General features: G+C 36.1%; 1 protein-coding gene and 1 long non-coding RNA gene across 5 annotated transcripts in view; one reads left to right on the top strand and one right to left on the bottom strand.

The window, feature by feature from the left end:
* Positions 1–12,403, top strand: part of UTRN (utrophin) — a 454,375-nt gene that overhangs the window by 342,830 nt on the left and 99,142 nt on the right. For all 4 annotated transcript variants that reach the window (XM_054722125.1, XM_054722126.1, XM_054722124.1 and 1 more), the window contains one exon: positions 2,321–2,450. In XM_054722125.1, the coding sequence (XP_054578100.1) occupies positions 2,321–2,450 (130 nt within the window). The remainder of the gene's footprint in view (positions 1–2,320; positions 2,451–12,403) is intronic.
* Positions 2,347–12,403, bottom strand: part of LOC129150482 (uncharacterized) — a 91,713-nt gene continuing 81,656 nt past the window's right edge. Inside the window, exons 5-7 of the long non-coding RNA XR_008557236.1 lie at positions 11,806–11,998; positions 3,679–3,913; positions 2,347–2,434 (exon numbers count right to left, since the gene is read on the bottom strand). This is a non-coding gene — a long non-coding RNA (uncharacterized LOC129150482). The remainder of the gene's footprint in view (positions 2,435–3,678; positions 3,914–11,805; positions 11,999–12,403) is intronic.

Here is a 12,403-nt window from a genome sequence, read left to right as displayed (position 1 = left end):
ATCCTGCTTTTGTTTTCCTTCTCTGAGTCACATTCCTTTATGTTCTGGCTCCTCTTAGCTTTTCACTTCCTTCCATATCACCACCCAGTTGGTGTTTCCTGGGTTTTCATTTGTGCCAAGTCTCTAAATACTGTCCGTGAATCCTGCATCCTATTTGATAAACCAGAGTGAGGTGTTCTTCTAGCTCCTTCTAGCAGCTTGTGTTCAGCAGGTGCATTCTTGGTCCTGCCCTTTCAAAAAGAAGGAATCTAGTGAAGCCTTTGAACACCATTTAAAAACCTTTGCTGTTCCCACATGTAATGGTTAGGATTGGGTTTGGGAGATAAATACTCTTGGCCACTAAAATTTTTAGAGACACTTCTGCCACATTTCTGACTGTTTTTCACTGCTATCTTTTAGGCAGCATGTTTTCTCATGTCCTCATTTTAGATTTCCAGTTGATTTTGGAAGCAAACACTAGGGGTATTTTCATTCATCTGGAGTTTCTTGTTCTAATAGTAATCTAAGTTAAAGGAATAATTGACTCAAGACCTATAAATGTGTGTGTGTGTGTGTGTGTGTGTGTGTGTGTGTGTGTGTGTGTATGTGTGTAGATAGATAGATAGATAGATAGATAGACAGACAGATAGATATGTATATATTTATTTCTGGATCACAAAATGTATTTTCTTCTTTTTTGTGTGTGTCTCCTTTATTTCCGTATATCAGAAATTTTAAATGTCTGAAGATCATCTTGTTTTCCTGGAGTGTCACACCATGGGACCTCCTCGCAACCTGCACTTCTTAACTAGAGATGGTGGAGGTTTTGTTGCTTTTCCCCCAACATAGTTATTTCATGCTCATGGGTGATAATTGATCTGGAATTAATTGCCTAGTGCTTGCTTCATGGTCAGTCTTTGCTTATATAAATAATAGGAAGGACACATGTTACCTATGGATTTTAGAGAAAGTTTTATTTCATCTTATATCCTGTACATTATTACTGTGTCTAAATTGTGAGTTGCTGTTCACTTTTATTCTTTTAGTTTACATTTTTAATCAAAGTCATAATTATACATAATTTAAAAGTAAAAAATACTGACAATACTTATCACAGAAAAACAGCATCTGTCACTCCATCTTGGCCTCCCCTCCCCAGCTCTTCTTAGCCCTCCCCAGCTGTGATGGTCTTTTTAATTTCATTACCAGTGTTTTCTGGTGTTTCACTCCAGTTTTTTACATCAGATGAATATTCTGGCATCTCTAGATTTTTACTTTTTATTTGCTTTGGAAAATGAGGATTCAGCCTGGAAATACCTCATTGTCCCAACATAGTTATGTCAAATGCTGTATTGTGGTCAGAAGGAAAAGACTGTATCGATTCTAAAATACTATTAGAGTATAATATTTTAGAAAGTGAAAAACTGAATTTTCATAATGTGTTGACAAGGAACTTCATTTAAAGCAAAATATTAGAGCCAGAAGGTGTTTATGTGCGTAATTTAAGAGGATAACAATACTAACAATAATTTTGACTTAGCTATAGTATTAAAATAGCACGTAAGAAAATCTTCACTTGTTCTTATCTTGCAATAGTCATGGACTGAGTTTTATTGTTTTTAAATTTTAGTCAATTAGAGTTTTAGTCACCAAGCATTTTATAGGAGCAGGGTGAAAGTTGAACACTACCTAAAAGAATAAAAGTACTGAAGACAGACTTTTCTGAGAACATAGATTTGCATGAAAAACCTCATGGGGAAAAATTGTAATTGCCTCAGCATGAGAAATGGAACATGTTTTAAGATAATTGGAGACTGTCTTATATGTGTTCTCTGGTTTAGTTTTGATTTTGTGTACTTTAATTTGTTTCAGTCTCTTAATTTGGTTCTTAATATATCCTAAAGAATGTAAACACTTCTGAGAATCTCATTACTACTTTTGAAATTGCCTTCTTCTGTACCACTGGGTATAATATTTTGTCAGTCTTATTAGAAAAAACGTGTTTTAGAACAGGCTATTATTATATTTTAGCAATATGACCTAAAAGTACATTTTGTGTAAGCTCAGCACACTGTTGCAATTCCTTGTAAAATTGTTTTGTTTTTGTTTGTTTGTTTGTTTTTTTTTGCATTTTTAAGTTCTACAGGAATCATCTTTTTGCTTTTATTCATGTGTAATCATTCATATGTGTAAAATTGATATTTTTCACTTCTAACTTTGCTTTAATGCTTGGTAATTAGTCATTCCTGTTACAAGTGTGGTGAGAAGTTTAATTTAAGATGTTCCATTACTTGCTGAACACTTTAGTTTACAAATTCAACTTTTGCTTCTCTTTGCAAAGGCACTGAGACGTGAGTTAAAGGAGAAGGAATATTCTGTCCTGAATGCAATAGACCAAGCTCGAGTTTTCCTGGCTGATCAGCCAATTGAGGCCCCCGAGGAACCAAGAAGAAACCTACAATCAAAAACAGGTGAGATTGGTTTCCTTAGTACACCATAAAAACACATGCGAGGAGAACAAATAACCAAAATCAAGTAGGAAATGTCCCTAGAGTATTTCAGGGTCTGGCATTATTTCAGGATTGGACATTACATTTTTTTTCTTCTGGAAATAACTGAATCAAATTTTATTATTTAACAAATGTCTAGCTTCTTATATTAAAAGATGAAATGACTGTATACCTATATATTATTTTTTCAAAAGGAAATTAACTTCAGAAAATTTTATTTATTAAAAAGCACATTGGAACTAAAAGTAATTTCTTTAAGAAATAAAAATGGACATGTCTTAAATAAAAATGCACATGTCTTATATGTCAACAAATTACATAGTAAATAATTGAAAATATAAAATGGTATTTAAATACAATAGTACATGTATGAAATATTTAAAAACTATAGAGATTGTTATAAATTTGTATTTTTCAAGATTACTTTTTAAAATAAGATATTCAAGTGCCTTTCTGTTACAAGCACAGGACAGACTTTATTTAATTTAAAAATAACAACCTGTACTCTTTGTGCACTTTGGTTTAAAATGGCAATAGTAACTACCTTACTAGCACATAGCAATAAATCACATACATTTTGGCGCCAGCATATGTCCTTATTACGATATTTCATTGTTGGCAATCAAAGCATTTTGATACATTTTTAAAAATAAACACGCCATTCAAAATAGTTCTCACTCACTCGCTTCACATAGTGAAAGCAGACCTGAGCATCGGCCTCCTGCTGTGTCCTGCAGTGCAATTCAAGAGCATTTTTACTTGTAAGGGAAGTACATTTGGAAAGGCTCCCTTTAAATGCGGCTGGAACTGGGCCGTTTTCCCACTCAGCCTTTCTCAGGGAAGTTCTGCTTCAATCTGAATAAATTTCCCATGGGATGATTTCCCCGACCCTTTGAAATCTAGTTTTATATGTGTGTCTGTGGGACATACGCGCAGCAGCACACTTACTTTCTTTTCTAGAATTAGCTTTTATTTTCTGCTGTGGTAACACTGTCTTCCCAGTTAGCCTACTGGGGACCTAAGTCATTGTCGAGTCTCTACCTTTGGACAGCCCCCAGTCTCAGCCTTGTTATTTCTATCTTTGAAGAATTATTTCCTTTGAGTACTCAGTTACATATGAATCATACACACACATACCATATACATGTGAGTGCATGCACATACAGACATGTACATAGTAGATGCTTACTGCATAGCTGTTGCGTGAATGGATGCCTGAGCTGAGCACTCTTGGGTATGGTAGGAAGTGATTAGGCTCAGGGCAGAGGGATGACCATGCCGGGCAGGACCAGCAGAAGCAGCAGCCCAGCAGCGAGGGCTGTGCATCCGGGAAGTCAGTCAGCCTAGCCTGGGGGGTCAAGGGCTGGTGCCTGGAACGGAGGTGAGGAGCTTGTATGTGCTGTCTGGTTCAGATTACAGAGGCCCTGGAAAGTGCAACAGAATATTCCAAGTTAATGCAGCAAGAAAGAAGGTGCTATTGTAGTTGTATTTTTTTTTTTAAGCTTGGAAGAAAAAAATGAGAAGTTTACTTGTCTCTCCTTATTCAATGTAGAGTCTACCTTAAATCTGCTTTTCTCATCTCCTTGCTTCCCCAGCACTTTGCAGAGAACAGAGGAAGCATTTTTATAATAAGCTACTTCATAGCAGTAAACAAGTGTTATTATGTCACTAGCGCTTCACTTTGCTATAAATTTTCCTCCTCAGCGGTCAGTCAGTTTAAGGGGTTAAAAAAACACACATTGCTTTTTGAATTCTTATTTTGCTATTACCTTCTAGATGTTCCTAAGCCCCATTTTCACATACTCTATTTGATAGGCAAGGAAAAAAATCATATAACTTTATGACTTTTAGTTTTTTTTCTTTTTACGATTGGCAATTTCCATACTTTCTCCTTTCCTGGTATTATTTTATGTTATTATTATTATTATTTTTTTTTTGCAATGCTGGCTGATTTTACCCGCTGTTAAAAGTAAATGGAAGAAAATTATCCATAATAGATTTTATATTTCTGTTGTTTACCATGACTCTGTGCCACTGCTATCAGAAATAGAGAGCATTTGAACATTATCTTGTGTAACACTGCGTAAAGCACTCATTGTTGGAGGGGTTGGAGCGGGTTAGAGATCATATCATGGTTAGTTTTTCAATCTTCACCCAAGGGTGAAGATTTTTTCCATTGATTTCTACAGAGAGTGTGAGAGAGAGAGGGATGACAGGGAGGGAGGAAGGGGGGGGGGAGAGAGAGAGAGAGAAAGAGAGAAATCAAGGTGAGAGAGACTCATTTATTGGTTGCCTCCTGCACGCACCACTACCAGGGCTGGGGAACCTGCAACTAAGGTACGTGCCCTTGACTGGGCATGGAACTTGATACCCTTCAGTTCAAGGGCCAATGCTCTAACCACTAATCCAAACTGGCTAGGACTCATATTATGATTTTTTCAATTCTTTTTAGTAAGCATATGTGTACTGTGCCACATGGGCACACCAAAATGGAGTCATCTCTTTATTTGTAAGTAACTATTCCAGAAAAGACTCCTCTCCATGATTTTTCTTTCCCAATGTCTTTTTTCTTCCAACTTCTTTTCTTCATTATGTTCTATTATCAATTATAGTGTCATGTGTATATTTATATATTTTAATGGTAGCCTGTGGAGTTTTGGGTCATGACTGAGTAGCACAGGTATGAGCTGTTCTCAGGCATTTGTTGATTAAAAAATACCATTTAAAAAAAGCAAACTATCTCAACTAAATGATTAGTTGCTGACAAAGAATCTCATCAAGTATAGTTTGCTAGGTATTTTCTCCCCCCGCCCCCCCCCCCAGTTTTACAGACATATAGTTGATAGGTAAAGTTGTATAAGTTTAAAGGTATATGGCAACACTTAATGCAGTTGAATTTGTTTTTCATTTGATTTTAATCACCTGGATTATGTGTTAAAAGTAGAACGATAAACCTCTCATCATCATTTATATTGTTCTTGTGCTTATTTTTTTAATGTTTTTATTGATTTCAGAGAGGTGAAGGGAGAGGGGAAAAGGATAGAAACATCAATGATGAGAGAAAATAATTGATCCACTGCCTCCCGAATGCCCCATACCGGGGATTGAGTCTGTAACCCAGGCATGTGCCCTGAATGGGAAGCAAAATGTGACCTCTGGGTTCATGGGTCAATGTTCAACCACTGAGCCACACCGACCAGGCTGTTCTTAAACCACTCTCTTATTCTCCTAACTATCTTAATGAGTTGGGCAGATCATATAGTATGGCTTCTTTTTAAAAAATAAAAACAGAAGTCCAAAAAAATATCGTGCTGCTGACCAAGATCATCAGCTAAAGTAGGGTAGACCCAGGAACAGCACTAATCCATGTTGGTGACCTTCTTTAACCCCCAGGGTTTGGCTGGCTTCTAACTCCTTCCTTCATTTTGATCTCCTCTCACCCTCTGCTCATTGGCCACTGACCTCCTCGCTCCTTAACTTTCAGTGTCAAGAACTTCTTAAACCTGCACAAATGTTTCTTGGCTTCTCCCATGTTCTTCCAAACTCCCTTGCTGTTCTCAACACTAAATTTGAACTCCTTTGAAAACCACACAACTGTATAGTGATGGTAGCTAGCACGACATCTGTGGGGCCCAGCCACAGAAGGCCTTAGCCCATTCCTGACCCCAAACCTCTTGAGTTTATCATTTAATAATGTGTCTGCTTAACTATTCATTACCTACAGCTCAAGTTAAAAGTCAGATTTGCACAGGGGAGTTAGTGCCTTAGGTCTGCATCCCTCTCTCCACACCACATATAGATGCAGGCAGGTGCATATGCCAGCGCAGGTGCTCGAGTGCCTGTGCACACACATTTTATGATTTGAGGTTATGGTATTGGCTACTAAATAAAATTGCTAATGTTTTAACAAGATATTTCACCTCCAATAGTGTTTAGAAAACTGTACAATTCATTGTAGATGTAGGTGTAGGAAAGCGCTTTTACTCTTTTCGGCTCTTGATTTTAAGACAAAAAATTTGCATTATTTTGTTCATAAATTTCCCCTTAGTCTTCGTTAACATATTTTCCAGTTCAGGCTTTACTATAACTATGACTATTATTTTATTCCAGGCTGTCTGAACATTATTTCTTTTTAGCATGGTGTAGTTGATTGGTTTACTTTGTTTCATTTCAGTCGTAGTCAGAATATTAGTATGTTCATGCTTTTATAGTTGTGTGTAATGTGTATAGTTGTGTATGGGTTTATTTATCCAGAACTTCACATAGTTGTATATGGTTGTACGTGTGATTACTGGTTACTAATGATCATCCTTTCAGATAAAATAGTATGTGTGGGTTATTGTTTTTTCTCTTTGATCTTTGATAGCTGGCTGCATATATTTAGTAGTAGTTAATACTTTAATTCAGTTAATACCTTAATTAATACTGTTTTAATAATTAAATATTTAACTATTAAATATTTAATTAATAAATGTGCATGATATTTTAGAAAGCCAATTATTAGGACTACTTTTATTCTATGTAAAATCTCATATATTTTATGGTATAACAAGTAATAAATGACATTTTTCATTCTAATATGTCAGTCTATTTTATGCCAGTATTAGCAAACTGTTGCAAATAAAATGGCATGATCATTAAATAAGTAAAAATGTGAAATCAACATAAAGTTTAGTAGAAGTTACATTTATACTGATTCTCAGTATAACTTAAGGTTCCATTAAAAAGATGGCAGTAATTATTTCCTTGCATCTCATTAAATGAGACCAAATGACACATAACCTAAATATTTAGGCTAGTAAAACTAATGGGTATTTTCTCACTGCATTTTTTGTTTCACTAATAACAGATATATTAATTAGAACCCCATTTATTGTGAATAACAGACACCCTCCTTCTGTAATCATGGGCACACAGTAAGGGCAAGGGCATAGCTGGCCACAACGACAGGAATGCCACCCAGAAGCCTTCTCTCCATGTCTTCCTTCTGCCTCTTCCCACGGGTTTTCAGTGTCTTAGCTTTCCTATCACCATCCGCCTCACACCCTCATCCCAGGGAGGGAGAGCCCTGTTTTACATCCAGCATTTTCCAGGGCAGGGCTCTGACCTACAGCCTGCGGAGTGTGGAGCTCAGGGTCTGGTGAGATTGGCAGACCCCCCTATATGAACATAATGTTAGATGGAGGAAGAACCAACACCCAGAAAGGGAGAGAAAAGAGAGAGATGTTCGTAAACATAGATGTTCACAAGCCAACGTTTATCCCATGCTACGGTGTGACAGGCATTGTGCTGATACCTCACCTGCCTGGATTCCAGTAATTATCATAGCAACTCTCTGAGGTGGGAGTACTCTTACCAGCCATTGGATGGATGAGAAAACTGAGTCTTTGAGAGGTTTGGAGGATACTGTCACCCATGTGACAGAGCTGAAATACCAACTCAGGCTTGTCACTAAACCTGCTGCTCTTAACCACCATAGAATACTAACTTAATTATCCCAATTATCATAAATGCTTCTGGATATTCAGTAGAAATAAGATTTTATATTCTATATTTTTCTACTTAAAAACTATACAATAATGAAATTTTTAGCCCTGGCCAGATGGCTTGGTTGGTTGGAGCATCATCCTGTGCACCAGAAGGTTGTGGGTTTGATTCCTGGTCAGAGCTAGGCTGCAGATTCTATCCCAGGTCAACATTTCTCTCTCACATCTTTCTCTTTCTCTCTCTTTCTCTTCCTTTCTTTCTCTCTCTTCTTCTTTCTCTAAAATCAATAAAATATATCCTCAGGTAAGGATAAAAATATAAATAAATAATAATTAAATGTTCATAATTCTTTGCCTTGCCCTTTACTGTTGCTTTTTCCTTAATGAAATATCAGGTTGCCTAATAGAATGACATACCAATTTACGTATTTCCTGGCACCAAGGGAAAAGGCATTTAGACAATATTAGACTTTGTCTTTTTAATTTTCACATAAAAACTTGGAAGATTAATTACTTTCCGGCCTATAGACCAAGACAATAATTTAATTAGCTTCTTAAGTCCAAATTAGATTAGTAAAGTTGTAATGTGTGAAAAAGCACAGAAAAATATAATGTTGCTTTCTTTCCCAGTGTTCTTAACTACAAAGCAGCAATGTGTTTCTTTTCAATTTAAAGTTCTACAACACTTATATGGATATATGTAATGAACTTATTAGTCTTTAACGTAATATAATGAGCCAGCTCAGTAAACCCATTGATTGGGTAAAAATTTCAAAATGTTTGGGCCTGCTAATGAATACCATAGTAATGAAATCGGATTTAAAGAAAGAAATCAACATTCTTGATGAAAAATGATATGATAACAAAGGTTGGTTTGATGGATGCAATATTTTATATTAATTGTTCACATCTGTTATGTTCTATAGTCATTGTTACAACCATCCATAAATCACATTTGTCTAATAAAAAAGATGGTAATAATTTACATGTATGTATTGTATTGTTATCAACATCTGGGATGTTCTTTTCAGATTTAAACATAAAGAATAGGGGGATACTAATCTCTTTTAATGCTGTGGTGTATTTATTTTGTTGTTCCTCTTAAAATGTGGAATCTTCAAGAGTGACTTAGAGGGTTTGCCAAATTAAACTTCTTATTTTGGCAGTTTATAAATATGAGCCATAAATTAAGTTCTCTTATAATAATGGCTAAGCTTGGAAAGAATGGAAAGCTCAGGACTTCTTTTATAGCTTGTTCATGAGCTAGTATGTCCCACAGGGAAGCAGCCTGGGGAGAGATGGGCAGCAATGTAGCAAGAAATGGAAGACTGTTAATCTAAGACTCCTGCCCTTTGGCTCTTGAAGGAGAAAGGGGAAATTTTATTTTTTTAAGTCAATAATATTGTACGGAGCTTTGAACATTTATTCAACAAGTACTTATGAATGCCTACCAGGTGCCAGGTGATATTCTAGATAGATCCTGAGGATGTAGCAGTTAACAAAACATCCTTGCCTTCCGGGAACTTACCCTCCCAGCTTCTCTTCCTCCCTTTCAGCTTCACTCTCCTACCCCTAGTGACCTGCCCCCCCTATCCTGCACAGATTCTTGACTTGAATAAATTACAAAACTACCATTAGAGTGAGGATATTCAGGGAATACTCAGTTATAGAAAATTGAAAGCTGGATCTTAGGTTGCTTAGCTAGGTCTTTTCCAGGGCCTCTCAGTAGTTCTTGCTCCTTTCTTTAGAGGTTAATCTTATTTTTTTAAATATATTTTATTGATTTTTTTTTACAGAGAGGAAGGGAGAGGGATAGAGAGTTAGAAACATGGATGAGAGAGAAACATCGATCAGCTGCCTCCTGCACAGCCCCTACTGGGGATGTGCCCGCCACCAAGGTACATGCCCTTAACCGGAATCGAACCTGGGACTCTTCAGTCTGCAGGCTGACACTCTATCCATTGAGCCAAACCAGTCAGGGCAAGGTTAATCTTCTTAATAGTCTGTTCCTTCTTCCTCATCTCCATCCTGGGTTTGTTTACTTTGTCCCTCTTAACAGGAACAGTGTAACTTGTAAGTATTTGTCTCTCTTTCTACCTTCATTAACTTCTGGTCAGAACTGCTGTTGATCTCACTCCATAGTGTGATCTGTATTCCTATTTCCTCTCTACCCCCTGACACCCCCTGCCTCAAATTAATACCTTGCATTTTGGTATTGTAGAAAACGTTCTTTTCTTTGGAGTTAGATTTTTCCTAAATGCATCTGTTCATATTCACCCCCCCCCCCCGCCCTCCCCGCCCCCCCACGGGATTTGAGAAATCCCTTGCAGCTGGATGGGTCCATATCATTTCTATCATATCCCTGCTGAAAGATTTGGGCTACACATTAGCAAGTTAATGTACTTTGACTAGTCTCTTACTATTGTCATCTTTATAATTTATTAGATGAATGTAATTAGAAGCATGAAAGTAATCAACTAATGGTACTTGATGATGTACTTGTAATCAGGTTTATAAAGAATTGTTGTCATTTGTCACCATACAGAATAGGCAATGGGCAGGATCCTCTTAAACACTGATTATTTCAAATAAATTAAGTTGATCTTAATCATGTAATCAGAAGAAATTTTAAAAAGAATTTATTTCCCATTATTTTAATCAGAAGCATCTTTTGGTCATGGATAAGAAGGAGGAGAGAAAGAGGAGCAGGGAGAAATAGAGGGGAGTTAGGAAAGAGGGAGTGAGAGAGAGCAAGTCGAGTCTCTAGAGAAAGGGGGCTGCATTGTTATTGCCCTTAAATTATTGTTTGCTAATTAACTTGGTTTGCTATGTAAAAATCTCTATAGATGTCTAAACTTCCCAGATTTAATAATATAATAATAAAAGGAATGAAATCAATTAACTCTATTGAGGCCCTACTGTGGCCTGGTATGTTCCAAAAGCTTTATACTTGTAGATATTAACTGAGGTTCAAAGAGATAAAGGGCCTATCTAAGATGAAATAACTAGCTAGTATTGGAGCTAGCATATGATGTTCTAATCTTTTCTTGTCCAAATTGTCCAGAATTGAAAAGCTACTCTGGAGAATTATTTTTCTATATGTGTTTTTCTATATTTGTTTTCCTTAATATTTTCTTTTCATCTTATGGTGAAATACAACTGTAAGAATATCATGCATGTAAAAAAACAACAACAAATAGTACAAACAAGATAGTTGAAATTACCATACTTGAAATACTTTTTAAAGCATTCTCTTTCAGAGTATAACATTTTTTTTTTTAAATTCTTTGCATGGGTGTGAGGAGGAGAAAAAAAATAAGTAGGAAGGGTTTCACTTAAAATTATGAAGTTGTGCATTCTTAATAAAGATTAAAGCTAAAAATTCCATTCAACTGAACTCAATTCATTAATTTTATATTGAGGAAAACCAGTGTCTAGACTGAGGCCTGCAAAACCAAGATGGAAGGAAATGAAAGATGAATGACATAAAGCTTTAATATCTATAGAATAAAAAGTCACAATGGAAATAATAGTTGGCAGTACCATAATTGACAAAGAAAATAAAATAAATATGGGACATCTTTATTACAAACAACACAGGACTGGCTCTAATAGATTTCTATCATTAGTTCATAAGAGAAATGCATACTTTTGTTTTTTTTAATTAAAATATATATTTTTTGCATAAACACACAAAGGAAGATGTTTTTCCCCCTCTACTATTAAGATTTCTTAAGGCAGCTCTGCCTTTCTTATGTAATTGAATTTTAGAGGTAAAAGAGTCTATATGTGTAAAATGTTTTCCTAATATGAGAAAATAGGGTTCCCACCTGATACAGCTGGGAAAAGCAGATCATGAAGCTTGCTTCAGAGTGAAGGTCAAGGTGGGGGCAGGGCTGATGACAAATCCTAGTCTCTGCTCCTGGTCCAAGTTAGTTTTTCACCTGTATTACAGTGAGCCATATTATGGTCTTTCTCCTTGAGATATAAAGCAGAGTGTGATGTAAATGCCATCCAACTGATCTGCAAAGTTGAAGGATAAAGATAATTGGATCAGAGTGCAAATTTCAGGATTGATCATTCCTTTCTCCTCTCTTCTTTTCCTTTTTCTTATTTTAAAATAGGTTTTAATTGATTTCAGAGAGGATGGGAGAGGGAGAGAAACATCAATGATGAGAAAGAATCATTGATTGGCTACCTCCTGCATGTCCCCTACTGGGGATCAAGGTAGCAACCCAGGTATGTGCCTTGACTGGAAATCGAACTGTCATGCTCAAACACTGAGCCACTGCAGCTGGGCTCTTTTTTCTTCTTTCTCATCTTCCTTCCTCCTAAAAGATACTCTCCTTTGAATATCTTTGTAACACAATAAAAATTGCTATTTTAAAGTATGTAAATTTACAATAAATGTAGTAATAGTTGCAATAT

Source organism: Eptesicus fuscus, chromosome 10 (genome assembly GCF_027574615.1).
Source record: "Eptesicus fuscus isolate TK198812 chromosome 10, DD_ASM_mEF_20220401, whole genome shotgun sequence".
Lineage (NCBI taxonomy): Eukaryota > Metazoa > Chordata > Mammalia > Chiroptera > Vespertilionidae > Eptesicus > Eptesicus fuscus.
The sequence above is the reverse complement of the archived record's forward strand: the minus strand, read 5'-3'. Positions and strand labels throughout refer to the sequence as shown.